The sequence below is a fragment of the Xiphophorus couchianus genome, chromosome 18 (assembly GCF_001444195.1).
Source record: "Xiphophorus couchianus chromosome 18, X_couchianus-1.0, whole genome shotgun sequence".
NCBI lineage: Eukaryota > Metazoa > Chordata > Actinopteri > Cyprinodontiformes > Poeciliidae > Xiphophorus > Xiphophorus couchianus.
Window position 1 is genome coordinate 25,472,087 of NC_040245.1, and position 17,352 is coordinate 25,489,438.

Sequence of the window (17,352 nt, forward strand, 5' to 3'; positions counted from 1 at the left end):
CTTGTTTTATTTCTGATCAGTGATCACGTTCAGCTTGCTTCCGTGTCATGCTGTCGCTGGTTTGAATGGAGGAAACGACTCCTACTTCTCGACTCCAGCTGCTTCCCCGAGTAACATTTCGAGCGCATGCACCGCTATGGTTTGGCTGCTGGGTAATGTATTTTTTCTTAAGGCCTCCCATGCCATACCACACTGTGATAAACTACATAAACTACTGCTTCCTGTATTTTAATGTCAAGTTACTTTTTATGATGGACTGTTGTAAATCATAATCATAATAATAATAATAATAATAATAATAATAATAATAATAATAATAATAATAATAATAAAATACTCGGAAATAAAAGCAAACAAATTTTGTCCCAGAAGGACTAAATAACCAACAAGATTATGTTGCATTTGACATACCTCGGAAAATTGGGCTCCAAATCATCTTTCCGAGTGGATTAGTTATTCTCATTTTTTTAAGCTGTCAGTAGTGCTTCGCTGGCTGACGATAGTGTGCCTAATTTCATCAATAGTAATAGGAATCAGATATACTCGCCAGGTTTTTCAAGTGGCAAAAAAGCCCCCCACAAAAAATATACAACCGAATCTTATTTATAGAAAATCGCCAGACTTTGTGCAAACACTGCACAAAACACAGACAGCATTTAAAACACATAGGTGTCAATGAGTCGCACAAAGTGTATTAATTAGCTCAGTAGAATAGGTTATACAAGCTGTTGTATGAGGCAAGCTGTAAGAAAGTAAAAGTTTAAAACGCCGTTTTTCGCTTGACACTGAATGCAACATTAGCCAAATAGCTAGCGTGAGAAAATGCATTTTGTTGACGTCACGCGCTGTGGGCTTTTCGCGGGATTTGAAGGCCTGTCTGACTCAGGAAGGTATGACATTAGGCTTTACATTATTTATCCATACATTACACTGGCTTTTTAGTTTATTTTTTTTAACTTAACGCATGTCATTAGGAGCACATAGTTCTCAATTCACGGCCTGGGTCGCGGTGTTTCACGTGAATGACGTAAACATTTATTTATTATACAAAAACTGGAAAATAAACATGTTTCTTCCTGCGTTTTCTTTTTTTTTTATTAATCCCACAATTAAAATGTTAGTTGTTGTGGTTAGCTAGTTGTTGCTTCTAAACGTTTTGAACGAGCCTGGAAATTTTACACAGCATAAACTTGTAAGATTAATATTTTAAGGAGGGCACACTGTAAAAAGAAAAATGAAAAAATAGTGTTTAATATTACAGTGCTGTGATAAAGTATTCGTCCCATGATAGATTTCTACTGCCTTTACTTTCGCCACACTTAAATAAACGTTACAGGTAACCACCCTTCCCCCAGTTTGTGGTTGTTGCTTTTTTTTCTTCTTTTTTTTGCAATCAAATAAATACCCGTTATTTGTCTTTATATTTACCTGGACGCTAAAATTTGTTTGTTAAAAGTTTATATATCTCAAGCAGGGGATAAAAGCACTGAATAGTACACAGAGTCCCAAGATCCTCCAGTGGATCTTTGCAGACTGTGAAGGATGCCCCCAAAGAAAAAGCCCAGAGTGAGAAAAGCATCTGCAAATTCAGGTAAGCATTTAAATTCCCGTAGGATAAAACTTTTTATTAAATGTTATATGCATGTTTTATTTATTTAAAAAAATATATAACAAGGCTTTAGTTATTTATGCTTAGGTCATTTGTAAACCCATTAGTCAACGCTAATTTTGTCAAAGACTATGTTTGACAGCAACTAGAAAAAGAGATCTATTAAATACTCTTCTTGCTTTCTTATTTCTTAATGAGCAATTGAACATTGCAGGCAAAATCGTCGATGCCGAGAAAACCTCTACAGCTGGCGGGAAGAGGAAAGCTGCAGCTCCTGATGCAAAAACCGGGAAGGTTTCTGAATCTGCAGGCTCTCCCGTTTTCGCCCACTGGCTCATGAAGTCTGAGCCCGAGAGCCGCTTTGAAAACGGCGTCGACTTGAAGGTACAGAAAACAGGATCACCTTCTTCAGGAAACGAGAGGAATTATGGTCCTTGGTCCTGAGCGTTTCACAACCACGCATCATTTATTTATTTATTTTTTTTCAGTTTGGCATCGAGGATCTGAAGGCTCTGCCCGATCAGACCAGCTGCTGGGACGGCGTCCGCAACTACCAGGTGTGTCGAGTTGATCATTTAACTCTGCTTTTATTTTGTAAAAAAAAAAAAAAAAACCCAAAAAACTCTATGAGGAAAAGAGGAAATTCGTGTCTTCAGGCTCGTAACTTCATGAGGCAGATGAAAGTGGGGCAGCAGGCCTTCTTTTACCACAGCAACTGTAAGGAGCCGGGGATCGCAGGGGTCATGACAGTGAGTCACTCTTCTCCTGTTGAAGCATTAATAATAAAAAAAGTATTCAGACCCCTGGAATAGTTCTGTGATTTTTTTTTTCTCCTTTCTATAATTACAAAATTTAATGTATTTTATTAAGACCAACACAGAGTAGAGCACAATTATGAATGGAATCAAAAGTTATGCATGGTTTTGAGAATCTTTTACAACTATAAACCTGAAAAGCACCCTTAGCGGGGTATCAGCTCCTCCTTAAGCAACCTTAAATTTATTTATGGAAGTTGAAGGCCTTACAATGTCTGAAATTGACTAAAGAAAATGTTAGTTGTCCTTAAATAAACAAATCACAGATCTTAAATTGTGCTGTGGTGGGACTATTTAATCTCATATAAATATAATCTCAGTAGTATATATCTATAATCTCATATATATCTCATATATATGTAGGATTTTCCTCCCAGGACTTTTCTTTAAGGCAAAACTTTGACATCTTGACTCACTGAGTCTATGAGTCAAGGTTACCCGTAATACGCTGCTAATACTTGCTAGATATCGTAGCTAGCTAAATAGTTTACTTGCTAGCTCTTTTCCAGCTAGCAAGTAAACAAACAAGTCGTCAGCAACTAGCGTTCGAATCCCTAGCTAGCTTGCTAGCTAGCTAGAAAGCCATATGCCATTTTCATTATGTGAGAAGCACAATGCTGCTACCAAGAGCCATAAAAAGACCTTGGAAATTTCACAGTTTTGGTGCCCTGCATTTTTTTTGTACATCTCTCGTGATATGGGTCTTAAATTTAATTCGTAATGGTCTTCAAAGGGTCTTAAGAAGTCTTAAATTTGAGTTGGTGAAGCCTGCATGAGCCCTGCTTATACTCCTAAACAAAATCCAGTGCTGCCTATTAGTCAACTAAATTGTAAAATGCAGTGTTTTTAGATTTTTATTTATCAAATTTGGGAAACCCATGCATCATTTTTCCTCCACCTTACAATTATGGTGTATGATCAAGTTGGTATGACATATGAGTCCTTCTGGGAGGTACTATAGGTTTGACGCTCAGCTCTGTTTCCTGGATCAGATCGTGAAGGAAGCCTACGTGGACCACACTCAGTTTGACAAGAATGACGCTCACTACGATGCCAGCAGCACGCCGGACAACCCCAAGTGGAGCATGGTAAGTTAGGAACACGGTCCGTTCAGCGGTTGGTTAATAGTAAAGATTCCTCTTCGGAGCTGAGCTTTGGGTTCCCGGTTCCTCAGGTGGATGTTCAGTTTCAGAGAATGATGAAGCGTTTTGTTCCTCTGTGGGAGTTGAAGGAACACCACCTCCAGCACCGTGCCAACGGAGGACCTCTGAAGGAAGCGGCTCTGTTCACCAGGGCCCGGCTCTCCATTCAGCCTCTCACTCCAGGTCTGTACGAACCAGTCACTGTGGTTTTATGTCACAGTCCCAACCTGGTTCTAATTGCTTTTTTTTTTTTTCCGTAGAGGAATTTGACTTCATTTTGAGTCTGGAGGACAAAGAGCCACTGTGAAGGACTGGGTTCACGACACTGTGAAACCATTCACTATTTAGAATAATAAATTAGTTTGTTTTGACCAGAGATTTCTTCTGGGAGCTTGCTTTAGCAGGAATAAATTAAACTGTTGCATGTAAGAAGGATGCATTCACAACATACGGACAACATGACACCACACGCGCAAGTTCTGCTCGATGACTATCTTTGGTTTTAGCTGTCAAGTTGTCAACGTAACGCGTGAAATCTTAAATGTATGCGTGATATACGAAAGAAAAAACGACGCAGTGCTTTGCTACTGATTGTGAATACTATGACAGATAGATAAGGTCCAAGGGTATCACATTTCCCAGGTCAAGAACAGTTTTAATAAAAAAAATAGTGAGGTCAGTTATGCTAGCTTGACTCTGACAACCTTAGCATGTAGATGTGCTGTGGAATTTGGACGTTTGAACATTATATGTTTGACTTTCTTCTAAACACAAATTAGAATTTTGTTACCAACCAATACAAGAATCTTTTTATGTTGTTCATAAGGCGAAAATGAAAATTGTGCACAATGCTGATCTAAATTATGCGACTCGTGTTTGCATGACAGGAAGTGATGATGAAAAATGCAGCAACGACTTCACCGAGTTGAACGCGATTACATCAGGGAAGGCAACTCTCTCTTTCCTTTTCTTTTTTTTTGGTGAGTTATGCATTTTTAAAGAGAGAAAAAGGAGACACATCTGTGGAATTTATGGTTATTCTTTTATATTAAAAAAATGTGAAACACTTATTCTGCCTTTATCTTAGCAAAGAGATGCATTTCTGTTTTCTCAGGCAGAGACTCTAACTATGTATTATAATGTTGAAATAGAGATGGATTTTCCTCCTTGGATCTGCTACCCATCTAGGACGATTAAAGATATGGAAGTTCAGAACAATAAAACAAAAACCATGAGTTTAATTTGTAGTACAGTTATGTGTTGCGCTACCTGAGTGCTAACATTTGCAGATAGGAATTCCTCAAAGAGAGTTAGCAATTGTTAGCACTGGTGCCTTACAGGAAGAAGTCTCATCCAGAGACCTTGCCTCAGTTTTCTTTTTGTATGAGGGACATTCTTTTTGAAAGAGGCTAAATGCTAGCTTTTATTTTAGAGGCAGCATCTTTCTTTTACATCTGAGCTCGTGTACATTTGAATAAAATTGTGTTTTTAACTGGGGATCAGAGAGAGAGCCATAGTTCAGCTTTCTGTTGCGTGGCAGTACCTGATCTCATTTGAAAGAACGCCTGTCCTTGGGCACATCTGCCCCTCATCAGGCTTGGCACAGTTCGTAACGAGACAATTCAAAGCGGAGCTAAGTCTCTCTGGTGAGATGTTCTTTCGGAGCACAGCTCCTCCTCTACATTATCCAGCAGCCCCTTTTGTCTCCCTGCATTAAGATTTAATAACCTGAATGTCAGCGTGCAGATCAGCAGTAATACCAGCCGACGCTATGATAACGGCAACACGCCATTGTGGTGTTTTTGCGGTACGTCTGGAAATCCTTCCCCAAATCTGTTTAACAGAAACACAAGGCACCTTCATTTGACTACATACAGCAGCCGCACGGCCTTGGGCCTGACAAGCTGGCTGCATAAATATTCTATACCCTTGATGTGAGGCGTCATTTTCACTAACTGGTTTGCAAAGACATTTTAACCAGTTACACTAGTTGTAATACTCTGCTGCACAAGCTCAAAAAGACAAAGAAGCTGAGTTTGCCAACTAGTGCAACTTTTATTTTTTTTAAGGCCTGCTAGATGGACAAAGCAACACACAATGCAACAATATAGCAATTACCACAAGTCTAGTGTGATAGTTGGCATTCAGTGCCTTCACATAACTATCCATCCATTCATTGTCTATAACTGTTAGTCCTTGTCGGGTCTGAGGTCTAATTTTAGCTTTCATTGGGTGAGAAGTGGGGAACATGTTGTATGCTGTAACATATTACTAGTCTTGGATTAAAGTGGTTGACAAGCAGGCCCTAAAATCCAGTGATTTGGTGGATGAGCTTGTCAAAGCTTATTTTAACCACATTATTCAAGCCGTTGAACAAAATAAGCCCAACTAGTTAACTAGTGAAGATTTAGGAACATACTTACACATTGTCAATTTATATTAAAACGTCTATGTTGTAATTTTTAAGAAAAACACAGACTTGCTAACTGGCACACCTTGCTAGTGCAGCGTTGGACTTCCTTTCTCCTTTAAACGTTCTCCCCAAACCCTCAAGATGGGTGAGTGACAATCCCAGCAGAATTACAATTTTTGAAATTCTGCGACCAACCAGTCTTCCATGAACAACCAAACCAAGTTCAAAGTCACTTAAAACCAACGTCTTTCCCATTTCTGATGCTCCCAACTTAAGGAGGTCGATGGGTGTAACTAGTAAGTAGCCAGTGAGCATAACTCATCACAAAGCTAATTGGGACTATGTTAGCCTGGTAAAACAATGCCTTTGTTCTATGCTTTACTTTGTACAAAGGTCTGGACTCTAGGCTATTTGCTTGCTGAAGGTGTGAACTTTATTGGAGTTTTAAATTTTACCCAGTTGCTAAAGTTTGGCCGTGATGTAACACATCTATTTGACGCTATGAAGCTTACCAGAAATTACCTGCGCTGTAAACAACCATCCCTCACTGCGAAGATTAAAGATGGCTATTAATTCAATATTTGAAAGCGTAGCCAACCTGAACCGAATGGCTACGTTTCACTTCTACCTCTGCCAAACTACAACCACGGCAGACTACAATTCTGAAACGGCACAGAAAATTTGACGTCATTGCTCACAATTCCTCTTTCTGTCCGCTGAATGGCCTGGTGGAAATTCTACTGGGCAAATTGAGCTCAATGGGGAAAGACGAAGCACTGAATGGAGATGAGAATCGAGCAGAATCGTATGGCTAGGCTTTCGTGCTACTACATAGCTGGACACCAATCCACTAGTTAGCAAAGTGTTGGTGTCTAAACTGGTACAGAAGTGGTATTAGAAATGTAAAACTAGTGGAATTAGAAAGCGATGGCCATCAGTGGTATTTTTACAACCCGGAACTAATGTTTGTGTTGTCTCAAGCTTTGACTGCTACTTTCATTTTGCATTCAGAATTGTGCCGCATTAATAAATCCACTCAATTATGGACAAACACACAAGAGTTTTCCATTTGGCATCAATTTATTGGACGCTTGGGAATGAGGAGTAATCGATAAGCATTTTGCAAAAGATAGATAGTTCTACTGTAATTTTTCTCTGGTTAAAAGACTAAAATCATGTTAGAGGCAGGAAGATTTTCATTAGCTTAATACACATAGGCACAACTTTCAAGTCTCTAATGAGGAGGATACAGATGACTCCATACGGTCGGACCCTAATACAAACACTTCTCCGAAACACCACTGGAATGCTGAGGTAAAAGCACATGGACATGAGAAGGTCAATCTGTAGCTCTGTGTCCGGGTTAAATCAACCTATACAAGCTGGAACAGGTTAACAGGTTTGACTGGTCTTATTTACAGATTAAAAAAACAACACAAAAACAGAAAGTGGGATAATACTTCAAAGCTCTCGCCCAAACGGGTTCCAGTTTCTGATGCGTTTTGTGCAACAACAAAAAAAAAAGAAAAGAAAAAGGAAAACGTGTTCAACAAGATCAAGCAGTGCAAAGTCGATTCTCTTATTTTCTCTCTCCTTGTTAGACCTTATAGGAATTCATTCATTCAACGTGGAATGTCAGAGATTCACTTGGTAGAAAATTGGTATTTGACAAAGAAAAAGGGAAATCAATACATCCAAAAAGCATTAGAATGTAATGAAGAAAGTGTAAAAATGTAAGGAATTTTACGTGATCTTACACAGCAGACACTGCGACAGGTGATTAGTTTGATTCCTGTACAGAAAATAATAAGCATGTGTGAGGAAGGAGCCTGTAGCCACCCTGAACGACTCATGCAAACTGTTTTTTTCTTCTTCCTTTTTTAAAAGTTCACGCACGGTATTAGTGTGCATCGTGCTGTGTTTTTCCCCCCCCTCCTTCCTCCCTTTTATTTTATTTTTTTTTTAACCAGCACAGCCACGAGTAAAACAGCTGCCTCGCCAGATGTTTGCACAGTTGTCAGGTGATCACCCGTCCAGTGCAGATTTGCCGGCGAGCGGAAGGAGGGCGGAGCTACCCGCTCTCCTCCTTGGCGGCCTGCTCCAGGGCGCTCTCTGAAGCGGCCGAGCCCTCGAACCTCTGGGAGGCGATGGCGGCCTGATGGGACATGCTTTTCCTCACCACGTCTCCTTTTCTCCACAGTGTGATTTCCTGTTAGGGTGGAGATAACAAAAGGTGACTCTTTTTTTTAAATTTCTTTTTGCAGCCCTGCACAAGCAAACTTCAGTGGATTATTCACAATCTGAACAGACTGTTTCTCATATAAAGCTGAATGGAAGAAACTCCCCCCCCACACAAAAAAATCATTACTAAATTCTATTATTTTATCAGCTATAACAAATACTGAATGAATAAACAGAAAATGTGGGTTTTCTCACATTATTAAACTTTATTTAATAATGTGTAGTAAATAAATATAGTATTTATGAAATATAGGTATTTCATAAATATACGATGCTGAATAAAAAAATAAAAGTTTCTTACTTTTACCTACTCCTTTTCGAGCATGTTAAGATTATTGTGGTACAAAAATATGTCTTTTGCATTTCTTGTTCATGTGTATGATTTTATACTTCTATTGTGTTCAAAATAAAAATAGTAAAACAATACAAATAAAAGATGAAAAAATAAAATACGTGGAACACTTGATACCCCATGAGCAGAGATATTCATACAGTCTGTGGGACTCTTGAAAGGAAGGAATTAACTAACATCATCTTTCAAAATAAATAAGTCAGCCATTTTTATTAGAATCATGCTTTCCCCCCCCCCTCCATCAAGTTACATTTTTTCTCTCTTACGCCCTCTGCTTCTGTCCTCACATTTTCGCCTTTGAAGCGCACAAGTAATTTTTGTTGAGAAGTTGACGCTACTTCGTGCTACTAAGGAGAAACTTTAGCTTGTTGAGTGTTTATATTTCAAAACAGAACTATATAAAGAGCCTTTTGCAACCCACACCGGACTCTGGACTGTTTCTCTTTCCCATTCTGGTATGGCACCGCCATCTTCAACTGGCTCAGCTTAATGACTAGTGGCGCCCTCTTCTGGATGGAGGACAAACTACAACACTAAAGGGAGGCTTAAACGGGATGTTACTACTGTAGATAATTGATTGGCACTCATTTTAATCTGACAGCATTAAATCAACAATTAATGAAACAAAAGTCACATTTCAGTCTCATCTTTCCAAATCATCTTTGTTCATTTTGTGTAATTTTATTTTGTATTTTTGTTCCAAATAAATACTTCAGTCTACTTGACTAAAGAGGACGTTCTGCAACAAAACCCAGGTTTTTTTTTTTAACTACAGACTGAATGTAGAGAACATCCAGATCTATATGTTTTGTCAAAATATGAGCTAATCCTTTAAGATCTGACATAATTATATCCAACACTCTAGGTTCCAAGTATAGAAAGTACTTGACAATTTATCTGGTTACAGTGCAACACAGTGGTAAACATGTACTGCCACAGTTTTATTTTTAGTAAAATTATGGTGCTTTACTTTAGTCAAAAGAAGTCCAACATCTGTTTGGTCCAAATCCCATGATCTGAACCAGGGGTTTGCAACAAGCTTCCACAACTGTCACTAAAAGTACCTGTCATTTTTATGTAGGTCTATCTATTAATAATAGGCAAAAAAAAACTATGTGCAAATATCAACATCCCATATCAGAAAATGTTACCATCATCTTTAGAGTTTTCTATTTTTCAAACCTAAAGATAGGAATAAAATCACTTTTTTTTTTAAATAACCGACTTCTTGTAGTAGATATTTATGAAAAAAAATAATACATCATGCCACGTAATATTTGTGGTTCTAAAATGGCTTAACGTCACTGCATTGGGTTCAGAAATGCCTCTTTGGATAGTAAAGGTTGCAGACCCATGTTTTGGACTAAGGGATGCATAAATGAACTGCAACATTTAACACACCAGGAGATTAGTTTTCATATGGAATCTAAAAAAAAGCATCAGAAGCAGAGATTAATAGTGATCGCTGCTCGGTCAGCAGCCTAAATGACATCTTCCAAGAGCGGGGAAAACAACAACAACAAAAGTACTTTAATAAAACCACATTCAAAAACAGATTTCATTGAGAATATCCCTGCTTTACTTTCCTGGCCACATTTTCCACTGACCCACAGAGAGAGGGCTAACCTTTATTGTGATGCAGTTTCATGCATTATGTATCAGAACGCTGGCGGCCGTGATTTAAGTAAGAGCTGGAGCTTCCTCAGCAAAGACTGCACGGGGATGTCCGCTAAAAGCCGCAGACAGAGAGAAAGAGAGAGAGAACAAGAGAGAGAGAGAGAGAGCGCGAAGCTGCGACAGAAACATGCAGCAGCAGTTCTGTATCGACGTGTTGTGGTCTAACACCGTTCCTGTACGTTTTACTTTTGCAGTAGTCCAGACTCGCTGCTTAAATCTAAAGTTTCACCTATAAATAATGGCAGAGATTTCAAATGGAACATGAGCTTTCAAATGGAACATGAGCACAACTCTGGATGGATAAACAGATCAACACACCACACAAGGGATTAGGGATTAACAGATGGACGAATGGATGGATGGATGGGTCAAAAGATGAAAGAAGTGCGTGGAAGAATTGATGGATTATTAGAACAATTACACAATGGTACAAGAAAAAAAATGGAAATAATTTTCTATACTCCGGCACTGCAAAAAAAAAATTTTACCAAGCATTTTTGGTCTAGCAAGTATCTTATTACACTGCAAATAATAATCCTTTAATATAGATGAAAAAGTTCTAGTTCCAGAAGCAGATTATCAACACATTTTTCCCATGTCATAAGTGCAGTAATCTCACGGTGAAACTAGTACTTTTTTATACATTTTAAGGAATTATTGACCAAAAACAAAATCTGCTTTTACCCCAAAAAAGGTGAATTATTTAACATAATCGGGTCATCTACTAATCTAAAACTCTGAAAGTAACTCACTTCTGTGAAGGTTGACATTAAAATGAGGTTTGAGCCTGACTAGATTATCTCGTGTTAACAGAAAAGGTGTAAAAGATGATAGAAATGCCTCTTTTTACAGATTTCTTAAACATTTTGGCTCAAACTAATTTAAAATGAGAAGAAGAAAAACAAAATTCAAAATTTTAGTTTCCAAACCATTGTTTCATGCACTAAATGTGGAAAAAAGAAAGAAGACATTCTCTACTAAACCAAAAACGCTTGGTAAGATTTTGTGTTTTTGCCATGAATTTAGCACATTTATCCCAAACGGCGACCACGCCCTCCTGATCCCTGCGGCAGGTCCGCCTTTTACAACAACTAATGAGCCTCCAATGTAGCACTTAAACTGTTCTATCAGGCTCTGTTGTTGTTGCGCCTGCAGAGCGTAACCAGGGGCGTGCGAGCGCTACAGCAAACCAGCGGTTCATATCGATCCGTGTGAATGAAAGACTCGCTTTAGTTGACGCGAGTTGAAAAGTTAATGGACTGTGGGGCGATCAATTTTAGAATTCAATCTGTATCCGAGTGGCGGAACAAGCTGGATTGTTAAGGTCGGTGTTTCTTTATTTTATGCTCATTATTAAATGCGTTGTGCGCATCACCAAAAGCGAACGACGGTGAGCTCAGTGTGTTGGTGATCTGGTACTTCCTTTTTTTTTTGCCTTTTAATCTATAACTTGAGTGTAATTTTATTCTTTTTTTTTTTTTTTTTATAACCGAGGCCCTTCACTTTTGTTTTTTCCCCCCCATACCTGTTGTTTAAAGTAGCGTCTCTCCTCTTCATCGATCAATACCAGATTCAGGTAGTAGCGCACGGAGAACTTCTTGTTGATGTCTCGCATGGTCGGAGTCAGATCATAACCGGCCAGAAATAATCGGATAGGAATAGATTCACCTGAAAGATGAATCGCATTTAATCGCTTTTTTTTTGCTTGTTTGTTAGAGCTGTAACGCTAAATGAAAGACGCTCACCTCTAACCGGCGCTCCGTCCATGATCTCGTACTTTGCGATCGTGTCGTTTTCGTGGTAGACGCTCGGGCCGGTGCCGGTCGTCTCGCGTTTGATGATGTCGATCTCCATGTGTTTTATTTTAATCCTCACCAGGAGGAAATAGATTTTGCCCACAATCACATCCTTCAGATGGTATCTGTCACAAAACAAAAGATAGAAACCAAAAAAGAAGAAGAAAAAAAAAAACTTACTTCAGTAATGAATGAAGCTTATTTTAGTTTGATTTTTGGTCAAGGAACCTTTAAGCTGATACATGAATAACCCCTTTTTTTTCTTTTCTTTTACCTATGGATCGTTTTTTACCTATGAGGATTAACAAACAGGAAAAAGAAATTGTTTTTCAACTCTTTATATCCTTTGTGGTAAAATTTTAATGTTTTTCGTCTACACTTTGAAATCAGAAGTACACTCTGCTCTAGCACTACAAGCCCATAAAATATTTCCAACCATTTTTGTTGTTGTTGGCTTTGACAGTTTTTCCCTTGGTTCCTAAAACAGCTGGTTTCTACCTTTCTACCAGCAACACACTTAAAAGCATTATATTTCATATTCAACCATCGCTTCAAAAGTCTTCAGGAAAAAGACTTTTGAAGCGAGCACATCTTGCTCTGCTGAGGATCTTTACACAGGGTGGGGCTAGCAAGAGCTAATGTTAGCTTGCATCCTCTCTGTTTTGATATGCCTTGTTGATTAGTTAGCTCATGTTTTCTTATTCACATGAAGATTTTCAACAATATTCAGCTGTGTAAAAGTAATGCTGTTCTCCTGTTTGAGAGCCAATGCAACTCTAACTTATTTTTTCCCCATAATCAAGAAACGCTACAAAATGTTGTTTTTTTTTTTTTTTAATATGCCTGTGATCAGCAAGCAATAACATCAAAAGATTCAATGGGTGCAGATTTCTTTTTAGAACAAACATCAGCTTTTCTTCGCTAGTTGCTGATGTGAAACGAAATCACAACTGTCCATGGAGTAGTTTATAATCTCAACATGTCTTACTTAGATTTGTTATACTCAAACTCAATATGGAGGCAGTCTTCGATTCCAACTTCCATCTTGATGGAGGAGTTGAGTTCAGGGTAGGTGCTCAGTGTGTGGACCACAATGTCCAGCTCTTTATTTATGTCATTTAATCTTCTTATCACCGTGGCGCGAAGGAAGTACCTAAAAACGTAAACAGATTTTTTACATCCAATCTATAAATGTGGCATAAAGACAACATCGTCGGTTAAACGTGTTGCATGCCAAACGGGTTCAAATGTTACATCCTCTGTACCTGCACAGCAGCGGAGCGAATGATCAAACGCACCTTAGCTTGACGTTCTGGCCTGTGTAGGACTCGTAGGGTTTCTCGACATGTGTGAACTCAAAGTCGAAGGTCTGTGACTGCGTTATTTCACCGGGTCTCGCAAGATCCTTCACCAGGGAAACAAATTCATGATGGTTTCCTCTGTCGTAATACAGCTCTGGACAAACGTCGGGGGAGAAAGGTGACGTTAAAAATCCAAAAAATCCCAAAAACATAACAAGGCAATCTACACAAAATTACATTAAAAGTATAAATATGTCTATGAAAGCCAGTTACCCTGCACTTGAATGCTTTTTTTTAAACTGCTTGTTATTTCATGATAATGTGGAACATGATTACATACAAGTTTTAATTGATCATTAATTCCTTTGGTTAAAGAAACTTTGACAACTCTAGCTTTAATCTATATTTTTAAAAATATAATCATTTTGGAATATGGTACGATTTTTTTAACAGTAAACAAAACTTGCATTTAAATACAAGTAATAATTACTCAGCTGAAACCAAAACTACTTGGGACTTTGTATTGTACAGAATATATGAGAAATGGATTTGAATATAAAGTTAAGATTTTTTGGATGGTGAAGAATTAAATAATAATAATAATAATAATAATAATAATAATAATGAAATGCAAAAATCTTAAATATAATTAAACCAAGCTCAAATTACATTACGTCCAAGTACATTACTGGTACATTACTATCTATTTATCGGCACAGAGACAAACATTGCTGTCTCTTTCACTGAAAATATTAAAATAATACACTTTATTTTGCTACTAAATATTCATACAACTACAGCAGTGTTATCTATAGCATGTGGAGGATCACGTCAGCACAGGTCTTTCTGTTTCCTTGCAGCCATGATCCTCTGATACTTTCAGTTTGGAAGGCATTGAACACTTTGTTGTTGATTTCCGCCTGGAGATTTGGGACAAGCCTCCCAACCGTGATGCAACTCACATCACTGGTTATGATGAAGCACCATTCAGGTGTTTTGCGCCACAATATGTAGGACAAACCCCAGAAATAATCACTACCCACCTCCATGTACTACTTTCCAGTTTCACATTTAGGCTGCAAACTTCCTTCAGTTCAACTGGGAGCGTATAGAATGGGATAATTGCTTTTTTTTTTAATGCATTTGTTATATTTTATGTTTATACAGTCCATTTCAAAGGTAGTCATACCCCTAAGACAGCGGTGTCTAAAGTTTGACACAGGGCCCATTTGTGACCTTTGACATTATTTGGGTCACCCCCTCTTCACCACAAGTCAAAAATGGGTAAAAATGTAGCCAACAAGATAAAAAGCAATTAATGACCCAAAAAATGTGGAAATTGTCTGTTTTTTTTCTTTTAATAAGGCAACAGCCCAACAGCACTTTTATGTTTTCGATCACCAATTATATACAGACTTTATTTTAAAAATGGATTTATTGTTGAGCAGGTAAAGAGTCACAAAAATAATAATAATAATAATAATAATAATAATAATAATAATAATAATAATTTAGCATTTTTAATTTTATTAATTTTGTGGCACACAGTGAGTTTAACTTCTTGTTTTGACTCCCAAGACAAAATATTTGGACACTACTGCACTAAGACTTTTCCAGATTGCAACCACAAACTTCAATAAATTTTATGGAAATAGTAGTGCGCAACAGTAAAATTGTTTACACATGAAAAATCTGAGTTTGATTTGCACTTTAGGGTGGCACTAAATTAAATGCACTAATTGCCTTCAGAAGTGCCCAATTTGTAAATAGTGTTTATCTATGTGTAATGTGGTCTCAGTATAAATCCAGCTGTTCTGTGTAGTAATTATTTGTTTGATGAGGAACACTAGTGACCAAACAGCATCGTGATGACCAAAGATTTTGGTTGCAAAACAACATTTTATCTTGTAAAGAACTGTTCAATCAAATATCTAAACATTTACAGAGAGTGGGACAACTGCAAATTGTCAGGTCCCACACATGACCTTCCACCTTTACTGAAGAGCAGGGGAAGGAGAACAATAGTGACTCAGGCCTGAACCTTCAGAGTCACATAAAGATAGTTACAAAGTCAGCCTTCTATACCCTCAGTCCAGGATTAATGGACTAATGTCACCAAAACCAGGGAGATAGAGAACATTACTCCAGTTTTGAAGTCCTTAAACTGGCTCCATGTAAGAAGACCTGTTTAAGTTTACCAGTAACGATGCAGTAGGCTCGGCAACCGCACTGAGAATGTGGTCTGGTTCCGATCAGACCAAAATGTAACTTTTTGGCCAATGTACACAACACTGTGTGTCAAGGAAAGCTAACGCAGCACATCACGCCAAATATAAACTATGCAATGAAGTGGTGACAGCGCTGTGTTCTGTAGATGCTTTTCTACATTGGAGCTGGTCAGGGAGACAATAGACGGAGTTAACTACAAGGCAACCCCAAGAAAAAATATATTTTAAAAAGTTGGTTAGAGGCTGCCAAAGATGCGAGACTAGACAGGAGGTTAACCTTTCAGGACAGTGATCCTAAATATACAACCAGGGCTGCAATTAAGTGGTTTAGAATCATTACTCTGTGTTAGAATGACCAACACCTAAATCCAGACAAACATCTGTCACCTTGAAATTTTAAATTTGATGCTGTCCAATTAATCTGTCAGCGCTTGAACATTTTTTTTTTTTTTTGAAAGAATTCAACAATATTTCACTGGGTTGATTTGGAAAGCTCACAGATGCACACAAAGCTGGTCCATCAAATAAAACCAGAATACATTGAATTGAAGCTTGAGATTGTAATGTGAAGAAAGATCTGGAGAAAGAAACTCCCAAAAGTTGACACTGGATGTGCTTTTCTAGTAAACAAGCAGTGCAATAGGCAAGCTCTCCTAAACTACAAATCTTTGCATTTCACAAATATTCTTATGAAGTACACCCAGTGCTTTATGAAGAATAATGTTTAAATTCCAGATCAAAGGAATAACTTGCTTGTGATCATTTGTTGCATTATATGACTAATACTTCCCACCCACCTATTTGGCCGACAAATTCAATTTTGATGCCGTGATGCTCCAGCCTCTTCCCGGGGTTCTTCAGCGTCACATTCACCTTTCCACTGACCGTCTCCCCGTCGTAGAAAAGAAAGTATTTGTCTTTCTTCCCATCTTCGGTCTTGTGCTCGACCTTTTTTCTCGTCTCGGCGTCGTTGAGGACTACATCGATTTCTGCACTTTGTCCAAAACTAAAGAAACTCATGATAACGACCGGGACGCGCCGACTCTTATCTCATTAAAGTAGTTGTTATCGCAGCGCAGGGACTTGTTAGCAGGCTGAACCAAAACGACCCCGTTTTTCAACGATGTTTCGAAGCAGAAAACAAAACACACATGAAGGCCTGCAGGGTGAACAAGCCCACGTCCCCCTTTTTGAGCCCGAATAAAGCACTTAAGGCGTGAAGAAACGAAGAAATATTGTACAAACAGAAAAGTCTACTTTGGCTACAGGGCCATACTGACGACAAAACTAGCAATATGACGGTGAAAGCAGAACGCACATGAATATGTGTGTTAGCAAATTAGCCGTTTCCGTTTTTTCTCTTCTGCGTCGGACTCACTGCAACCATTTAACTTCAACCTTCAACCAACAGCCTAAGGTGGACTCGGTTATCGCAGCGTAATTTACTCTTACATGTTTGTGGCCTGACAGGTGAGACAGAGGATGTTGTCAAACGAGTAAAGATGTAACGTTAGCTCATGCTACTTGCGTCGCGTCGACTACTTCCGGGTAGAGGTTTTCAAAATAAAACCGGAAAGACGCAAATGCGGCGGTAGACCTTTAAAACTCGAACGCCACAAGCTGTAGCTCGATCGATAGTAGAAAATGCAATAGTTTTAGTTTCTAATAAACTGTATCCCGTTTTTTCATTAGTTGTAAAATCATGAATCATCATTAATAATAGAAATGAAATGACTGTTCAGCGACGTGCTAATATATCGGCGACTGAAGTTTTCAAA

At 38.3% G+C, this 17,352-nt stretch overlaps 2 protein-coding genes across 5 annotated transcripts; one reads left to right on the forward strand and one right to left on the reverse strand.

Annotated features, from left to right (window-relative positions):
* Positions 1-24: 24 nt before the first annotated feature.
* On the forward strand, positions 25-7,492 carry thyn1 (thymocyte nuclear protein 1). 4 transcript variants are annotated; one of them, XM_028044680.1, is made up of 8 exons: positions 25-152; positions 1,472-1,591; positions 1,824-1,993; positions 2,098-2,166; positions 2,266-2,358; positions 3,417-3,512; positions 3,599-3,749; positions 3,827-7,492. In XM_028044680.1, the coding sequence occupies exons 2-8, from the start codon at positions 1,543-1,545 to the stop codon at positions 3,871-3,873; spliced, it is 675 nt and encodes a 224-aa protein (XP_027900481.1). In that variant the 5' UTR covers positions 25-152; positions 1,472-1,542; the 3' UTR covers positions 3,874-7,492. The 4 variants fall into 4 exon arrangements, with proteins under 4 accessions (XP_027900481.1, XP_027900482.1, XP_027900479.1 ...); XM_028044681.1 differs by having other exon boundaries at positions 29-152; positions 1,475-1,591; XM_028044678.1 differs by lacking the exon at positions 25-152 and adding an exon at positions 734-890.
* Positions 7,493-7,855: 363 nt separating this feature from the next.
* vps26b (VPS26, retromer complex component B) lies at positions 7,856-17,140 on the reverse strand. The gene is made up of 6 exons (XM_028044676.1): positions 16,372-17,140; positions 13,344-13,500; positions 13,034-13,198; positions 11,995-12,170; positions 11,775-11,917; positions 7,856-8,188 (listed from the first exon to the last, which is right to left on the reverse strand). Exons 1-6 carry the CDS (start codon positions 16,592-16,594, stop codon positions 8,051-8,053), a joined length of 1,002 nt encoding a protein of 333 aa, XP_027900477.1. The 5' UTR covers positions 16,595-17,140; the 3' UTR covers positions 7,856-8,050.
* Between the last annotated feature and the right edge of the window lie 212 nt (positions 17,141-17,352).